We start from the raw sequence: 19,456 nt of genomic DNA on the forward strand, positions 1-19,456 counted from the left end.
GCCCTCCGGGCAGGTGGGAAGGATAGCTATGTCCCAAAGTTTTCAGCTTGGAGAGAGAATGCTGTACTCTCATGGAGTTTTGTGGGGGTTTTGTTGTTGTTGTTTTTTTTTAAACTGCTTCACTATTGCACTTACTTACATTTATTTGCAGATGCTGTTCTCAAACATTGAAGATATCCTCGCTGTACATAAGGAATTTTTAAAAGTCGTGGAAGAATGCCTACATCCAGAACCTAATGCTCAACAAGAAGTGGGAACCTGCTTTCTTCACTTTGTAGGATCAATTTCTGTTTATTTTAAAAGCTCTTCCCCACCCCCACTCCCGATTTTAAGGTTTAGCTTTTGGCACAGTAGAATGTGAGAATTCAGCATTAGAAGTAAAATGTAACACCAAAAGTTTGGGGTCTTTTAAGGCCAATGAAACCTTCCACTGAGAGCCAGAAAAGGGGTGAGGGCCTCTCACATCATCCATTTTATTCAGTGAAGAATAAACAGCCTTTTCTTTTTCCCAACAAGTTAGTTCTTCGCATCCTCTGTAGCTTTGAATTCTAATGAATATTCAGGCTGTTCATAATGAATGGATTTTTATGTTTCTCTCAAACGTAGAGCATATCCCTTTTGAGGCAGAAAATCCTTACTCTTATAATGGCGTGATGAGCCTTTTGTGAGTCAGAATGTTCCCTTGTTAATCGACTGGTGACAAGCCTGCAGGTGAATCAGCCGTGTCACTCTAGGTACACAGATGCCTGAGTCTCAGTGTTTCTCAAGGATGGTTTCTCAGAAGGTTGTACTGAGTGGTGCAGAAGAAAAACCAGCCAGTCCTCAGTTGTTTCTTACACGTCATGCTCGTGTGATCATTTCCATCTCTTTGGACATGGTAGTTGAAATTATTTGTGCAATTGATTTATAAAGTAAAAAGACACCTGTAAAATGAAAATTGTTTTCAGAACTAAAGGGCATTCATACCAAAAAAAAAAAAAAAAAGTGCTGCTATTTATACCATTCCACTGATGCTAGTTTTCGGAATACCCACCTGAATTCCTTTCTTTACCAAAATGCTGTGTAATTAATCTTTTATTTAAAAATGCGTAAGAGTATTTTATCATAGAAATCAATTTTTGTTTATTTTTATTTCTGTTTAGCCTTTAGAAAGGTAATGATATGTAGTTTCTAGGTCTGTATTTCTATATGTAGTGAGCAGACGCTGCATATGTTCTTTTTATAATCAGGAAATATTTCATAAAGGTAATTAATACTAAATGGAGAGAAGCTCCTTGGCATAGGAAGATCAAGATCAAGCCATGCTTTCTTTGGGCATGACTGGAAACCATGCATGTTTGTGTCCACTTAATCCAGACTGTTCCTTTTCATGAAAGAATTCAAATCTTCTGCCAGCTGGAGCATTTGCTTTCTTAGTCCAGGGCCGCACATGGGAATCTTGCACCCTGACATCCATTTCCTCAGTAACACACTATGAATCTGTCATCCATGAATTTAGCTAAACTATTTTTGAAGTGTGTTTCATTCTGGGTCATACCATCTCTTGAAATAAGTAATTCAGTATATTTTCTACTGGCTATATAAAATAGCACTCAGTGTTGCTTTCCAAATGCATGTCTTGGAAATTTCAGAGGACACACTTCTGTTCCAATATTTGATCGATACATTTTCTGTGTCTTCCTCTTATTGGTACTGCTTTGATAGATACTAATCCTAGCCACTGAGAGAAAATCTAATGATGGAAGGACACTTAGAGATCATGATCGTGAAATTACTCCCTTTTTGAAAGTACCTCTTCTGTTGCAAATCTGAGGGTTGTTTATTTTGTTCCTAACTTGATCATTTTTAGTGACAGCTCCAAGCATTAGAGAATCTTTATGTTAATCCTGAATCTGCCTACCATTGCCCATCATTGATTGCCCTGGCAATTTCTACCCAGGGGTCTTAGTTTTGTGCTTTGGAGTTACATAGAGTTTTAAGTCTGTTACAATATGACAGCTATCTGAAAGGAGCAACATTTCCTTACTTTATTATACTAACAAATATCTCTGTTTGAAATGACCTCTCATGTGTAGTGTCTCCAAAGTCCATTATTATCTTAGTCACTTTTTGCTTGATATTCTCCTGTTTGTCCATGTCCGTCATAAACACAACTGTCCAGATTGGTGCATACAAACTACAGGGTACTAGGTCTCTCTATTCCTGTATGATCTGGCACATGCTTTTCCCTCTCCCTAAAATGCTTCCTTCCCTCTCCCTGCCTGGGAATGATGGATTGATTCATCTCTCTGGACCTTGCTCAGATACTACTTTTTTTTTTTTAAAGCTGTATCTGAATCCTCTCAGGAAAGCTAAGTACTTTCTTCTCTGTAATTTGCTACTGTTTGGTTCATTTACTTATTATTGCATACATCATATTGGACTCTAGTTAATATAAGCTATCTTTTTTCCTAGGCTGTTCTTCATGGATCAGAGAAAATTGATAAATAAACTGTAGAGCTCCCAAAATATAGTAAATATAGTAAACACTTTGGACACATAAAGCTTGTCCACAAACATCACACAGGTTAATCTTTCCAAATGGCTACTAACATGACTCTAACTTACCCTTATTCGAATTCACAGAAAGACAAGTTTCGTATCTACGATGAATATTGTAGTAACCATGAGAAGGCACAAAAATTGCTTCTTGAACTTAACAAAATAAGAACAATCCGCACATTTCTTTTGGTAAGTATATGTTTAAGTGTTACCATATGCTGTGATTTGTTGATAGGCTCACTAAGGAGCCAACGACTAGCGTCAGTGTGGTGTAAAAACTACTCGTGGAGCAATGCTCTAAATGTGTCCAGGCTAGGAGACTAGAGTCCTTTGATAAATGTAAGAAGGGAGAGTTGGCAGAAGCTTGTGCATGGGAAAACACTGATAATGCCCTCTCCTGGTTGACTATGAATTGTTTGTGAGAACCACAGATTCCTAGTGCGAGAAGACGTTTATGCCAGAGTTCATCATCACTTTTATATCCCTCAGCTCCCTAGGGTTTCATTTACTTTTGCTAAGAGAGCTGTAAGTGGGGCGGTCACAGGAAGGAAACAGATCCTGGGTATTGTAGAAAAGAAATTTAAAGATTGACCTTTCTTCTACATACATTCCTTATTCACTTTTCACAGAAAGAACAAGAATATATATTTAATTTCTCCAAAATGCATATTTTAGTAGTAATTTGGACAATTGCCAGTGAGGACCACATCGTAATTGTACAATTCAATAATATTTAGCAAATTGTGGAGTGGAGCAACCATCCCCATTAACCAGTTATAGAGATTTCCAGCACCCCAAAAAGTCCCTCATGCTTGTTCACCGCCCACTCTGCAACCACCGTGAACTCTAGGCAATCATTTGATTTACTTTCGATCTCCATAGTTTGCCTTTTCTGGATAGTTCATATAAATGGAATCCTTCAATGTACTCTTTTTTGCCTGGATTCGTTTACTGAGTAAAATGTTTTGAGGTTCATCCTCATTATAGCATATATCCATATGCCATTCATTTTTATTGCTGAATAGTATTCCATTGTATGGATATACCATATTTTGTTTATCTATTTGCCAGTGTATGAACATTGGGTCAGCAAGCAAGTATGATTAATAATGGACCTTGAAGATCATTTCAGAGAGAGATATTTATTAGTACAGAAAAGTCAGGAAATGTCCATTGTGAGCTATTTTATAAACAATGCTGAGATGAACATTCACGTGCAAGTTTTTGTGTGAATAATTTTCATTCTCTTGGGTAGATGCTAAGAGTGGAACTGCTAGGTCACAGTAAGTTTATGTTTAAGAAACTGCCAAAGTGACTGTGCCATATACCCCAGCAATGTATGATGATTGCAGTTTCTTTTTATCTTTGCAAACACATGGTATTACCAGTTCCAAGTATAGCTGTGATAGTGGATGTGTAGTTTATCTCAAGGTTATTTTTATTTGCATTTCTCTCATGGCCAATGATATCAGGCATGCTTTCTAGGTTCTTATTAGCCATTCCACATATCCTATTGGTGAAATGCTTATTCAAATCTTTTGTCCATTTTTAAATTGAGATGTTTATCTTACTGAGCTATAAGTGTTCTTTATTTTGGAGACAGCTTCTGTATCTGATATATAATTTGTGAATATTTCCACCCAGTGTGGTTTGTTCGTTTAAAAATGTTATCTTTTGAAAATCAAAATTCTTACATTTTGTTGAAGTCCGATTTATTAAATTTTTTCCATATGAGCATGTTTTTGTTATATTTAAGAAGTCTGTATTTGGGTCTTATACTTTGTGAAGTTTATTACCAAGTGTTTTACTCTTTTTGATGCTGTTGTAATTGGAATGATCTTAATTTCATTTTTTTGGATTGTTCATTGCTACCATATAAACATTTGACTTTTACTTATTTTTGTTTATTGTATATTTTTGTGTCCTGTGGTTTAAATTCATGTATTGTTCTAGTAGTTTTTTTTTGTAGATTCTCTAGGATATTTTACATATGGGATCGTGTCATCCGAGAGTAAAGACAATTTTATTACTTCCTTTTCAATATAGATGTCTTTTTTTTTTTTTTTAACCTGGGCTTTTGCACTGGTTAGAACCAGTACAATGTAATGTAGTGATAAGAATGGAATGGAAGTGATAAGAACAGACATGCCTGCCTTGTTTCTGATCTTAGGGGGAAATCAGTTTTTCATCATTAAATGTGATGTTAGCTGTAGGTTTATTCGCAGATGTCCTTTTCTGCTTGAAGAAGTTCTAATATATTCATAGTTTGTTAAGAGTTTTTATTGTGACCTTTTTGTCTTTTCCAATATAGGTGTTTAAAGCTATGAATTTTGCCCTACACACTGCGTTAGTTTTATTCCATAAAATTTGACATGTGTCTTCATTTTCATTCAGTTTTCGAGAATGTCTAGTTTCCTTTGTAATATCTTTAGTCTATTCTTTATTTGGAGTTTGTCTTGGAAGGCAGTTCTGCATGGGACTTGTGTCCCTGCACATTTTCTGAGCAGAGGAACTGACTGCCTTTGTTCTGGCCGATCTTTTAAAGGATGTTTATATCACGAACAGCCTCAGAAGGTAGAGATATTCTCTTCCTCCTAAGAGGCGGGCAGTCACGCCGGCTGCCCTCGTGAAAGATACACGTTTCTTTGCTTCAGGTCTCCTCTCCTGGTGTCCATGTGCATGGGCCACCTGGTCTTCCTTGTCTTGCGATGTGGGAACTGAGCCGTGGGAAACTGGCCCCAAAATAGTGATACTCTGGCTACTGCTATTGCTATAAGGAAAAAAAAGTCCTATAGCTCTGGCCTAGGAGTTTCATGTGTTCTTCCAGCACCCATAAATCTCTGGCAGGTTAACTTTTGAGCTTGCAGGTAGGGTAAAGTCTTAGAATCATCAGTTTTAACATTCTGTTATTTTATTTCCCAATATTGGAATTTTCCAAATTTCTTTCTGTAGTTGATTTTTTAAATTTAATTCCATTCTGGCCAGAGAACATATTTAAATCATTTTAAGGCATTTTTATGGCTTAGCATATGGTCTGTCCTGGAGTTTTTTTTTTTTTTTCCTCTGTATGTTCCATGTGTGCTTAAAAACTATGCATATTCTGCTGCTGTTGGGCGGAGTGTTCTATAAATGTTAGGTCATTTTTGTTCATAGTGCTGTTTCTGTCTTCTTTGTCCTTTCCTCTAGGTGTTCTGTCAGTTACCGAGGGTAGGATATTGAAATCTATAGGTATAATTGTTAGATTGTCTGTCTTGCCTTTCAGTTACGTCAGTTTTTGTTTTAAGTGTTTTGGGGCTCTGTTGTTAAATATGTATTCATTGAAAGTGCTTGTATTTATATTTCTATTGATCATAAAATGTTTTTCTTTGTCCCTAGGGATATTTCTTTTCTTAAAGTCTATTTTGCCTCATATTATTATAGCCATGACACTTCTTGTACTGTTTGTATGTTATATCTTTTTCCATTATTTTACTTACAAACTATTTATGTCTTTCAATCTAAAACATGCCCCTGGAAGACAGTATATAGTCGTATCTTGCTTTTTAAAAAAATTTTATTTTATTTAAATTCAGTTAGCCAATGTATAGTACATCATTACGGATCTTGCTTTTTTATCCAGCGTGACAATCTCTGCCTTTTGATTGGAGTGTTCCATTCATTGATCTTTAATGTAATTATTGATATTGTTGTATTGACATGTACCATTTTATCGTTTTTTTCTGTATGTGTTTTTTTCTTTTGTTGTTGTTGTTCCTCTGTTCCTCCTTTACCTTCCTTAGTGTACTATTTTACTTCCTCTGTTGATTTTTTTAAACTATATTTTTTAGTTTTTTTTGGGGCGGTGTTTGCTCTAAGAACAATATTCATCTTAATTTATCAAGTCTATTTCCTGAAGTTGGTTATTGTTTTTTGTTTGTTTTGTTTTGTTTTTAGTAACTTTCCTGGACTTGATTTGAGGACCTGTGACTCTTGTATGTGCAGCTGTTATCTCTACTCAGGTTTTTGATTTATAATTTAGCCTTTCTTTTTAGGGGTCACTCCAGTGACTGTTTAACTTAGTTCAGTTGGTGATTTGTCAGTTAATTGTCTTGTCTGTGGATCTATGTGTGAGTTTGGGGGGTGGGGGAGACATTCAGAGGGCAGGCAGTTTTCAAGTCAGATCTGGATTTTTCTTTCCCTGGGGATCCCCCCCCCTTGGGTGTTTTCTGCATGTGCACAGTCTGGCACCTGCTCCAAGGAGGGCTGCAATTTCAGGCTAACAGAATTGTGGGCATTCTCCATTTTTCTTATGGAGTGTGCTAATTTTATTGGCAACACCCCCAGGTGTGAGATTTTTATTCTCTGCAGCCCCATCTGGAAGCAGGCTTTCAGGGCCCCTGTCATGGGGCCACTGCAATAGAGCCACTGTTCAGGGTGCGCTGGGGAAGGTGGGGGAGGGGGAGGCAGGGGGAAGGTGGGAGAAGCTCAGGTGAGGATGCCATAGACTCCCACCGTTCTTACCTGAAAATTCAGCAGCTTTTCATGAATAAACACATCTCAATTTTTTGTTTGACTTTAGTTGATTTCCAGAGCCCTGAAATTGATATCTTTGACAATTTTGCTGAGTATTAGTTGTTTTTTGGGAAGAGGATTTACTGATCCCTTTTCTCTGCCACAGCCAGAAGAAGCTCCTATGCCACTAAAATTTTAGGGCCCTTTATATAAAGTGTTAGAGCTTTGTCGTCTTAGTGAATCCATTTAGTTCTCAGCAGAGCTGACTGTTTGCCTTGGTCTAGTTTATTGACTGAATTGTGTCAAGCCCTGCCAGTAGTCTCAGAGGAGTGCTGGTTTTTAGATGATCCTACAGCACAGTCTGGTAGCAAACCTGGCTTTTATAATTCCTGCCCTGGCACTCAGTGACCACTAATTACCCGAATGACTTTAGGAAATTCATTATATTGCTGGTGTCATTTTCCATCTCCATAAAATGGGGATAATAACAATCACCCTTGGGAAAACCGGTAAGAGTTTACAGATTTGGTGGTGGTATTATTTGGAGTACTTGGATATGCTGCCACCTCAATAAGTTGTCATCATCAGGGAAATCTCTGGGAGCTCAGGGAGAAGACATTCTTTATGTACACATTAGGAGAGAGCTGGCTTTCATAAGCCAGTCTAAAGTGGCAACCAACCTCTGCTATTATGAAGACAGTTCATAATCTATACCGTACTATTAGACAAGGAATTAACAGTGTGTTAAGCTGTCATGAATTTCTTAGGGTGCTTCAACCCAGAGCTAGGTAAAGGGGGTGGCCGCATTTGTAAGGGGTGCTAACTTGTGTAGGGATACTGAAACATCACTGGAAATATAGTGAGATGTACACAGATGTGTTTCATATGGTTCCCCTGGGGACAATACCATGCAGAGTTGGAAAGAATATTTTGATAAACTGATTGCAATAGGGGATGAGGCCTTCAAAGAGCATGCTTGAGTCAGAACACTTCTTTGCTGCCCCGTCTTCTAAAGTGTCTGGGTGAAGTTAAAGTCATGGTGTTAGTTTTGCTGACTTGAGTACACAAATTGCTGCTAAAGCCAAGTTGCTCAGGACAGTGGGGCGGTTGTTCTGCTGTGCTCAGTCTTTCCTTTTCATCCTTTCCTGCTCAGCACTTGGTCTCTCTTCTCAATGAATATAGGACAGTGGTAGTCTTAAAATGGTGGTCTAAAGGTTGATGAATCATCAGTATGATATTTGAGGGGCCCTTTTCTCCCTTTACTACGTACTTGTTGACTGCTTTCTTTTTGCCAGTTACTCTGATAGACATTGCAGAAGCAGGATTTGGCACAAGTTTCAAATCTTTTTTTATTGATGGTCAAACTATAAAGTAAAGACCAGATGCTTCAGAGGATATAGGCTTTTTTTTTTTTTTTTTTAAATCAGAGTTGATTTTCTCTTCTATTTCATCTTACTCTGCTGATTTTGAGATTTCTCCATTCATCTTGCCTCTCTGGGGATCATATCTGACCTCCTTCTCTGAGATTGGCTGGCCAGTTTCATTGGTGAGGTGTTATAGCTGAAAGTGACTTAGCAATCACTTGGTTGAAACATGACAGTTTGACAAGTTTACAGGCAGGAAAACTAGCATTCTGAAATCAACCCAAGTTACATCACTAGTCAGTGGCAAAGCACGTATAGAACCCAGTTGTCTCTAGGCCTGCTCTTTACCCCACAACACAACACCACAATTCAACTACAACACAACTCCCTTTATAAGTAGGATTGATCTGTGTATCTTTGTGTCTATTATTTATTCATCCATCAGTCCATTCATCTGTCTGTCCATCCATCCATCCATCTACCCACTCATCTATCTATTCCTCCGTCTCTATCCTATCTCTTTTTCCTCAGACTTCATAGTCAGGAGAATATATAATAATTAATATTCAAGATATATATTCAAAACATATTTTGGTTTCTATAACTAATACGAAATGGAAAAATACTTCTCTTTGTCTTCTGTAAATGGTATTTGTGATTGCAAGGGCTCATCTCAGAGAAAGAAACTGTATAGAGATAGGCTTTCACAAGTTTTAGCAGAAGATTTTATGATAGAAGAAAATTTCATGGCTTCAGGTTTAAAAAATCATAATTAATTATTTTTATCTCCACTGCAGAACTGCATGCTACTTGGAGGACGGAAGAACACAGATGTTCCCCTGGAAGGATATTTAGTAACACCAATACAAAGAATTTGCAAGTACCCTCTCCTTTTGAAGGTATTTTGTGTGTTTATTTCACTGTAGTATTTTCCTTGTACCTGCATATTTTGCTGATGATCTTTAAAAAATTTTTGTTTTAAATAATCTGATTTTCTAAAGAAAGGGCAGATCATGGTTACTAGGGAAAATAGCTATTTTGTCACATATGTATGGATTAGGAAACAAATCTTTTGGGAAAAGAGACTTTTAGTGCTCTTTGTAGAAAACATACTCGTTTGAGTTTTATTTAGAGTAAATGTATTAGTTTCAAGATAGATCCCATTAAGTACCTCATGACCAGTTTATATCGCATTTTATCTACAGGGTTCTTTATCTTAAGTAAATCTACTGTTGGTGTATTTTTTGACTTCCCCTAACATTGGTGTCTTCTTGATGCTAATGAAGTTAAAGTGAAAATTACATAATTTCAGAGCTTGATTTTTAAATCAGTATTATAGGGAATGGTATGGGTCACGTGGGACAATAAATGATAGGATGTAGAATGACAGTGCTAAGCAAATGCTGCCTCTGGATGACAGGATATGTCCCATTAATGGTCGTAGGCCCATTGCCTCATTACAATGACCAAAAGTGTTATCATGAAAAACATATTATAATGTGCTAATTATGCTTGTACCGCAAAAGCATGCGAATAGATTAGAATAGCAATTCTGGGAATGGTGGTTTTGGAACTATAACAGCAGGATAGGCAGTTTGGGATAGTGGTTGAGCACATGAGCTCTGAGTTCAAATCCTAAGTATTCTGCTTACTAGCTGTGTGACTGAACACATAATCTAACCCCTTAAAACCTTGGCTTTTTATTAATGAAACAGAAATAATGATGATGGAATTGTAGCATATATCTGCAAGAATGTGTATAATGGATATGTATATCTGTTTGTGTATGTGTGTATATACATATATATGCATATGGAAAAGGTATTACATAAAAATAGTAATTGAACTTTTTTCTTTTTTTTTTTTAAGATTTTATTTATTTATTTGAGACAGAGAGAATGAGAGAGAGCACATGAGATGGGGGAGGGTCAGAGGGAGAAGCAGGCTCCCTGCCGAGCAGGGAGCCCGATGCGGGACTCGATCCAGGGACTCCAGGATCATGACCTGAGCCGAAGGCAGTCGCTTAACCAACTGAGCCACCCAGGCACCCCATAATTGAACTGTTTTATGCAAATCATTTAGCACAGCATGTACTCCATATGTTAGCTATTATTACTCAAATATATTTGATTCTGATTTATTTTAATAGATTAACTACTACTTGCTCTCTAAATTTTTAAAATACTCCAATATGCTATGCACATATTAACTGGTGTTTCTATTGATTTACTTTTTGAGAAACAAATGTAAGGAATTTGAGCTAAAAATACATTTTTTTAACTACAACTTCCGTGAGTTGCATAACTGGGTTTTTGTTAAAATTTCTTTGAAAACAATTTCTCCTTATTAAAAAGCAAGTTAAAATTGCTTGGTTAAGCCATAGAGAGAAGCTAATATGGGTATCTCCAGTTCTCCAGTTCGGAGCTTTAGTGTGGTCTTCAGAAGGTCAGGAAGTGTGGTGCAAACCTGACTCCTATCTTTCTGAGAGTCCTTTCAGACTCCTGACTTGGTGACTCAGATCGCTTCAGCTATTCCTGGACCTGATTTTGGAATCCCAGGCATTTGTTTGTTTTAAGAGTCAGAAGGGATAGTGATATTAAGAGAAACACATCATGCTAGGTAGTCGTTCTAAATCACTTCTGGATAGGGACGACCACCGGATGGGGTTGGCTGAGCTGACCTCTCAAAAGAAAGAATCATGGACACATCTTTGCTTCGGAAGAAAAAGATCAACTCAGAGCACCTTCGAGAAGTGGAAAGATGACATCTTTCCCCCTCTTTGGATGATTATCTTCACAAAGAAACGTGAAGAAACTATTTACTTGTGTAGTAGATAAGTTGGTGTTGATAATTTTTTTGTTGTTGTACCATTGTGCTGATAATCTCTTTGATTTTGGGTGGTTTTATTTATTCAGAGAAAACCATTAGGGGGTTAGGCTGTGTGTTAAAGAAAAGGTCGTATTTGTGGAACTTGAAATTATTGGTTTGGCCAACCAGCACAGGGTTCATAGAAAGCAACTAACAAAAGATTATGACTAGTCATTTATCTTGCTATTTCACATTACCTAAATTCATGTCTCAACTCCACAGATACCTATTGGGCACAATTGCATAGGGCCCCAAATCATAGTCTGTAGACTGACTTGACCACTTCACATAATTTACAAATACTTCTACACTTTAGAATTTTTAGAGAAGCCAGCATATCTCTTTTATGGATTTGTGATCCAACATAAGTTTTTAAATCTTGTCTTGGGTGTTAGCTCTACAGAACGGAGTGTAAACATACTGAATGCGGGGTCAAAGTGTATGGCAGAATTTTCAACAGTAACAGACCTCAAGAGAGTATAACAACTGCATATTTTCCCACTGTATGTTAAGAATTAAGAAAATTCTTTTAAAGACTTGCCTCAGGATTTCTGTAATTGTGTTAGTTACATGATGATGGCAACTGTAGTAAAGAAACAAATGACTAATTAAAAAGCAATGTGGTCACAACTGTCTAGACAGTGGCTGAAGATGTTTAATTTTGTGCTTCTAAACAACAAACAAAACCTTTTAATATATTTAAAAGATTAAAGATCACTCTTGCTCTGATATCCTGAATGGAAAAAACCATAAAATGCCAAAAAAAACCCCAAAATCAAAACAAAACAAAAAAAAGCTCTTGAGGGGCATATGGCAATTCATTCATTGCAGAAAATGAACCCAAGTTATTGGTGAAAATAGCATAAATTGTTCCTTTAGTGATGGAGTATCGTGGAACTTACAAATTTATTTTGCTAGAGTGTAAGACATTATTTAAAAATTTTGCTTTACTTCTGACATGTTTTTATAGTTTCTCAAAAGTGTATTAGAAAATAAGGCATTTAAATTATTTTTGAAATTATGGGACATATTTATTTAAAGGCTTACTGTTCTGTTAAAGACTCTTAAGAAGACATATAAAGTTATATTTCTGTTGGAACAGAGGTCAATCTGACAAAAAATTACATGCTGCTGGTGAGATATTTGACAATTTGAAAGGAGAAATCTAATTTAGTTTCTGAAAACAAAATAATTTAAAGGCCAAAAATTAAAGGAGCTGCAAGATGTGTATCAGAGTGACGCATATCCATTGGTTCAACCTTTCCTTTTTAATCTTAATCTTAGTGGAGTTTGTGATGTCACTTCTGCAAGTGGCTCTCACGATTTCTGCAGTTTTCATTTCCTGGTCAGTCTGAACCTGCTGTACCAGAAAGCTGAAGATCAAGCGTGATTTGTTTTTTGTGTATAAACAGGAGTTGCTGAAGCGGACTCCAAGGAAACACAGTGACTACGCAGCAGTAATGGAAGCCCTCCAAGCTATGAAAGCTGTCTGTTCTAACATAAATGAGGCCAAGAGGCAGATGGAGAAGTTAGAAGTCTTAGAGGAATGGCAGTCTCACATTGAAGGCTGGGAGGTACATTCACTCTACTCAACAATGGAGCTTAAAATAGTTTTGTTACATCTTATGCTGTGTGTAGAATTGTGGACATTGGATGGTACCATAAATGGTCATTTTCCCAGATAATGTCAGAGAGCTGTAACCATTTCTGAAAAGTGCTGTCATTATTATTTTTTAAATATCTTTAAAGTGGCAGTTAATTGACTTAACATCAACCTGAAAGCTTTGTGATAGAGCCATCTAATACTGTGTGGGTTATAAGCTTTGGTAGTTCAGTATTTGTGCATCTTGATTATCCTTTTTCCTGCCTGCCTTTGGTCAATAAGTACATAGCCTGAATACTGGAGAGAGTAAGGACGGGGAATAATGCTCTGTATGTGTTCTATGATACTGTTATTTTCAGATTCTAAATTAGGTGTTTGATGAGGAATTTCGTTTTAAGCTCACTTAATCTCTAAATTTGAATTTCCTCATTTCTTAAATGAAGGAACCGTCTATGATGTGATTTTTAAGGTCCATTCAAGACGGTAAGTTTTATGGATTTATGATTCATTAGAGAAAGATTTTTTTAAATGATAAAGCAAACGAAGAGTGATATTCAGAATCTGTAATATGTTTTCATCTATGGTAACTTTGAATCCCCATTAGTACATGGGGTTGGAGCCCCGTATTATTTTAGTGCTATATAAAGCACAAACTAAAATTTTGTCTTTAAATTAGCTTAATTGAGAAGAGCATGAGTTTTCAACTAGTATAATTTATTTTTATAAAGTAAGCAATTAAGATTTTTTTTAAAGGTATAAAGAAGATTTAAAATGTTTCCAACTAAATAATGTATCACACAAAGTCAAGTGGATTGCTTTTTATCTTTAAGACGTTATAATTGACTGATTTGTTTCATATCTTCAATATGTTGGTTTCCATTTAGATCTAAAATTATACCCACTCAGATCTGCAAAGAAACCTCAAACGTTGACCTCCGGGAATTCCCCTATTTACCCACCCTTCACCATGAAACTTTTCAAATGCTAGCTGGGATCTAAGCTTTCTCCTCATCTATATTCTTTCATTTCAAGTGTCCAGGGTGACCTCGTATTTCAGCATGAATGCTACTTATTTCAGTCAATTAAAATGGTTGTGTGTTTTACAATTGATTCATGTTGATAATTCCTTTCCTGGGGAGTGGTTGTCCTGCTGGGTTGAGAAAAATGGACTGAAGTTTGCTTTTGTTGTTCTATTGTCACTTGAGCATTGGAAGAAAAACCGAACTTGCTTTACATTGCAGGGTTTCTCATTGATATCTGCCAGGCCTTTTCCCAAAACGAAACCTCACAGATTCTTCTCGGTACTCTAGGGAAATGGAATCTGTCATAATTTTGTTCCTCCTCAGGTATATCCTAAAAATTGTGTCTACTGCAGAAATAAGAGATTCTTTAAAAAGTGTTGATATTTCTTGCACTGGGCATGCCAGTTACTCAAAGGAAGAATGTGTGTGGATCATACTATGTCCATATACAGCCCGTAACAGTGCATGCCTCAATCTCACCAGCCTCACTGTATTTACAGCAAACAGAGCGCAAGAGGAAAATGGGGCATCGGGACAGAGGAAACGGGCTGCAGGAAATCAGATATGACTACAGTTCTAGCATGCACAGAGGAGATCATATGAGTGTTGGGTCTCAAAAAGGGCAGCAGTGCAGATTCTACTGAGGTAGGATTTGAATATGATTGCATAAGACACAGCACAGCCATGCTGCTTTGGGGAGTTTTGGGATGTTGAGGGAACGCAGCTTGGAGGAAGGCTCAGCCAACTGGTTGGCAACTTGTGATAAGAATCTGATTCCCCATCTCAGTCCACCGCCTTGGAGAGAGGTGGGGAAAGCTATTATAGTACTCAGGCCTGGTCCCTTCCTGGAAGCTTAGGAGAAGCTTCTGATAGGACTCCAAAGGTGCCCAGGACCAAGGGATAGTTCTATGGGATGAATGCAGGCCCTGGGAGGGACGGGGGATAAAGAGCTTTCTTTGAATTGCAAACAAGGGGGATAAAGAGCTTTCTTTGAATTGCAAACAAGGCTCAGCTTGCAGACAGTTTTGTGTATGTTTAGAGTAGCTCTAGTGGGATTAGGCCAGGGCCAAGGGCAGATGTCAGGTGGCATGTCCACCAAGAACAGAGAGTTCCTTAAAGAGCCTTTGAGGTGAGAAGTCTTGAGCTAAGGCTAGGAAACAGCTCCCTGTCTAGTTACTTCCCCGAGCTCCTGCAGACCTTTTACAACCACCTTAGGGATGACACCTTTGCTCCAGTAACTAAAATTTCTTGAATGATAGGTATCTGAGTCTGATACACCATGAATTTGCATTATTTCCACTTTAGGTGGATTATTTATTTCAAGTAAGTCACTTAATTATCCAGGGTCTTTCTTTCCCATTAATCAAATGAAGGCTTTCTATCGTAAAATCTGTCAGGTATCTTGCCTACCTAGTATTTTGTGCTATAAATGATCATTACATTTCTTTATGTGGAATTTAGGTCAACAAGTGATTGAAATCTGTGGTTCCCAAATTAGATGACATAGTGCAAAAGCCTGACTTTTGAGCAGACTTCGTCTCTAGTCCGGACTCTAACCCTTAGTTTGGGGATGATGCATCAGACCTCTCCCACATATAATGTGGGTTATTGCAGGAGTCAAACGAGATACTTTGAATACTGTAAAATGCTGTGCAAATGAGCGGTATTTTAAAGCTCTGGTTCAGTGGTAGGATTTTACCCTTGAGCAGTTCCTGTTTGTCTAATATATGCACCTGTCTACTGGAGGTGTTCTATCACTTCAGTTAAGTTTAGATAGTTTCAAGCCACAGAAACTAAAAGAAAAATTAATTTAAAAAGATATGGGGTAGTTCACAGAATCAATAGAAAAGCTACACTCTCAAGGGTGTCTAGGCAGCCGAAGCTGGTAGGCAGGCTCATCAGTGCCCTAACTAAAATGGAGAGGCTCTAAAAATGTTTTCCACCCTTATATTACATCACTCAAGATTCAAGATCAAAATCTAAGATTCCTCTAGTCTTGCCTGGGCAAATTTGCTTAGGACAGAGGACACTGGTCCTTGATTGCCAATCATCCACTTTCCTTTTGAGGGAAGGCTGATCTTCCATTGTACGCAAACTTGGTGAGCCTTTAACAGTTTGCTGAGGTATTATAATCCCCACTACACAGGTTTAAAAAATGAGGGCCATATAACTTACCCCAAGTGCTTACAACTAATGGATGGCAGAGTTTAATATGAAAATAGACAGACTGGTTCTAAACCCTATATTCCTTGTCACCATGTAATATTATACCTACACAGATAAAAACTTAGCTAATTCTTTAGATTAAGTTGATTGCTTGCCATTTAAAAGTAAGTTGATTAAAGAAATTAGGGTTTTGTCAGCATTTACCTAGTGACTGCCATTACAGAAGATCTGGAGTTTAATTGCTCATATTTGAAGTTCTGCCTTTTATTAGTATAATTTATTATATCTCAGTTTCATGTCTTATCCAACATATAGAACATTGCACAGGATATTCTACCAAAGGTAATTGTAGGGCAATGATCAGTGTGCTTGGAAAGGGAAGTTCATTAGCTGTTTGTTTAATCAGAGTCACTGATTCATTTCATAGAACAGAACCAGTCTCAGTCTTGGTCTGCTTTTTGGCTGATTGATGGTGTTGTAATGGTAACTCTAATCTTTGGAGTCATAATGAACTGTATCGACAAGGGAGTATTAATAAGCATTATGTCACTTGGTAATTCAGCTTTACATCCATGATAGGCCTGTTTGGAATAGATCTCTCAAATCTGAAAAAAATTATATTAAAAGATAAGAAGGAGAATTAATAATATATGAAGGTATCGGAAAAAATAAGATCAAAATAGTTACTGTGTTTTAGGAAGTAAAAAGAAACAAATTTGACACCTCTTGGATACCTTTTTACATGGAGAAATATAATGGTACAAGACCATTTTAACATCCATTTGCTGCTTTACATATGATTAAGTTTGTGTCTGATAGTGTATTGACTTCAAGTCATGTTCTCTTACTTCATGAGTGTGAGTCTAACAGAGGTTGTGATGAGATCTGTTTCTTTCTTCTTCTCTACAAGGCGATTTGGTAGATACAAATTTGTCTACTGCCTTGAGGCAGAATTGATTTATAGACAGCCCTTGTTATTTAAGGATATGTTTGGGAAAAAGAGCATTGAAAGTCAATCTACGTAGAAAGGGGAACAGAATTTTGTAAGTGGGAGGGGGGAAGCTTCATTGGGACTTCATTAAAATGAACATTTATGTTATTAGTTTTATCTAATATATGACAGAACCTAGGTTATAACTTCAGTTAATAAATTGAATCTCAAAAAGAGTGAATCAAATGCTGAATCTCTTGTGGGTGGGGGCATACATTTTATGACATATGATAAAATGATGTGGTATTCTTCATTTCATGTTTAACTTTTCTAGTAGTTTTAAAAGATTTTTTGAAAGAATATTCAAATGCTTCATTCATTTTCTTGAGACACTCCTTTGATATTGAAACCATTCTCTTATGAAACGCCCATCTAGTTGTCATTCTTGTCAATTTTCTTCCACAGTGAGTGGGTCTAGCTCTTGTCAGATCTTCATCTGTCAGTGCTTTGCATATGATTGGGGGAAGTTTCAAGGCCTCCTGTCATCTTTCATCTTTGCCAAGATTATGCCTTCTCTCTGCAGTCTGTGTTTTTATGGTATTGACATTCAACATTTAGTTGACAAGATGAATGAGGTAGACTCTGGTGTTAAGCAGGGAGAGCCAACAATGGGGTCAGATAATTAGTGAATAGTTTCCTATTATAATGATTTTTGCCACCTCATAGCTGCAAAGAATCAGTAATGAACCTTTATATAACCTATTAAGAGAACTTGTTAACATAAAATGATTTAACCTTTCAAATAGTCCAGATATGATTTAGCAATATTATTTTTATTAGGTCTGCTCAGAGGCGGAGATTTGTTCTATTATTGCAGTGCTTCATAAATCATGATTTTAATGTTTGAAGAAATACTGGAAATTAGAAAAGGAGCCATAAAATAAATACACATGCTTCTGACTGTCTTTTCTGGGTGTTGTCATTTTCTGAAAGCATACTTTGGCACCTAACTAGTGTCCACCTATGAAAATTCTTCAGACTTCCACATTAAATTCTGCAATGGAGCTTTGAAATTTAATAGTTTTTCATGAATGCTGACTGTATAATTGACAGCTGATTACATACCTCAAATTATAGAATCAAAATTATTCAGCTTCTTCACAAATTCGATTCTGAATCGTTACTATTTTCTTGCTGGATCTTGGACCATGAGGCACCCACAGTGGGAAGAGGGACCTTTGGTGAGGAGTGTTGCCAACACGGACTGCCGAGTCCTGGCCTTAGTGACTGAGGTCATTGTTTGTTCATCCATTTCACACTGATCTTTTCACCATTTTGGTGATACTTAAATGGTGTGCTTTGTAAATTTGACAAAGAAAATCCCTGGAGAATGATTGAAACCTGAAACCGCAGCATGGTATGAACTATGTAGTTAATGATAAACCTAAATAATCATAAACACACAGCTATCCCTAATATCCATCACTGTTAATTCATGCCAACTCTCATTTTATTAATGCTGTATTATTGCAGTGATCACACTGCATTTAATTCTATGTTTACATATCTGTTTCTTCCACAAGTATCGGGAACAAGGGTCATGTCTCATGCCTTGAGTCTCTGGCATCTAGGACAGTGTCTCATACATAGCGGGTTGGGCGGTAATTAAACGCAGATATAGTTATATTGTAGTTATGTATTAATTGTCAGTGGCTGCTCACTGTTTTTTGATATTTTTGGCTCTTTCGGTTAGTAGCAGTGATTCTGACCTAGTTCTGTTATTTGTTACATTTTTCTGGTCCTTTGATGTTCTCTAATCCTCTTAAGCATCCTGTTCTGGATTATGGTTTACAAATATATGCCATGCAAGATTTTTTATTTCCTCAAATTAGAGTGGAACACTGTGCCGTTGTTTGAAATTCAGTCTCTGTGAATGGATTTTCATAGTTGCGGGTTCTGTTTGTTTTGTCTGAGGACATACACAGATGGGCTTCCCTCACTGTAGTTCCCCTTTGCACCCGCTGGGGCCATGGTGAAGGAGGCAGGATGACATAGGTTTCTACAGGCTGGAGTAGAAAGAGAAGCTTTTGGAAGGAGAGGCACTGGATGAAGTCGACTCCCACCCCTGGCCACAGTTACTTGTGGATGGTTACTTCTCACCTTGAACTGTCAGTCAGCCTTCCTTTCCTGATTTAATGAAAGCAGTCAGGATTAGAACCATCCATGGAACTTCCTGGCTGGGGTTTTGCTGTATTTAATTCTATATATATAATTCATCACAAGCATGATTTTACATGATAAATGTCACTTCCTAAAGGGAAATGCACGTTAAAAAAGATAAATCATCTAGATGATAAAAGTACATTATTTTGGTTATTTTTTAAGGGATTGCTAAGACAGCAGAACTCTGAATCATATGGGTAAACACATTACTTAAAAATATCTGCATTGAATATGTACATGTACATAT

The 19,456-nt window shown here is 37.0% G+C and overlaps 1 protein-coding gene across 1 annotated transcript in view; it reads left to right on the top strand.

The window, feature by feature from the left end:
- PREX2 (phosphatidylinositol-3,4,5-trisphosphate dependent Rac exchange factor 2) overlaps positions 1-19,456 on the top strand; it is a 285,562-nt gene that overhangs the window by 67,201 nt on the left and 198,905 nt on the right. The window contains exons 3-6 of the mRNA XM_032421606.1: positions 152-274; positions 2,626-2,730; positions 9,194-9,295; positions 12,677-12,838. Of these exons, the coding sequence (XP_032277497.1) occupies positions 152-274; positions 2,626-2,730; positions 9,194-9,295; positions 12,677-12,838 (492 nt within the window). The remainder of the gene's footprint in view (positions 1-151; positions 275-2,625; positions 2,731-9,193; positions 9,296-12,676; positions 12,839-19,456) is intronic.

This window comes from Phoca vitulina, unplaced genomic scaffold, assembly GCF_004348235.1.
Source record: "Phoca vitulina isolate PV1807 unplaced genomic scaffold, GSC_HSeal_1.0 scaffold25, whole genome shotgun sequence".
NCBI lineage: Eukaryota > Metazoa > Chordata > Mammalia > Carnivora > Phocidae > Phoca > Phoca vitulina.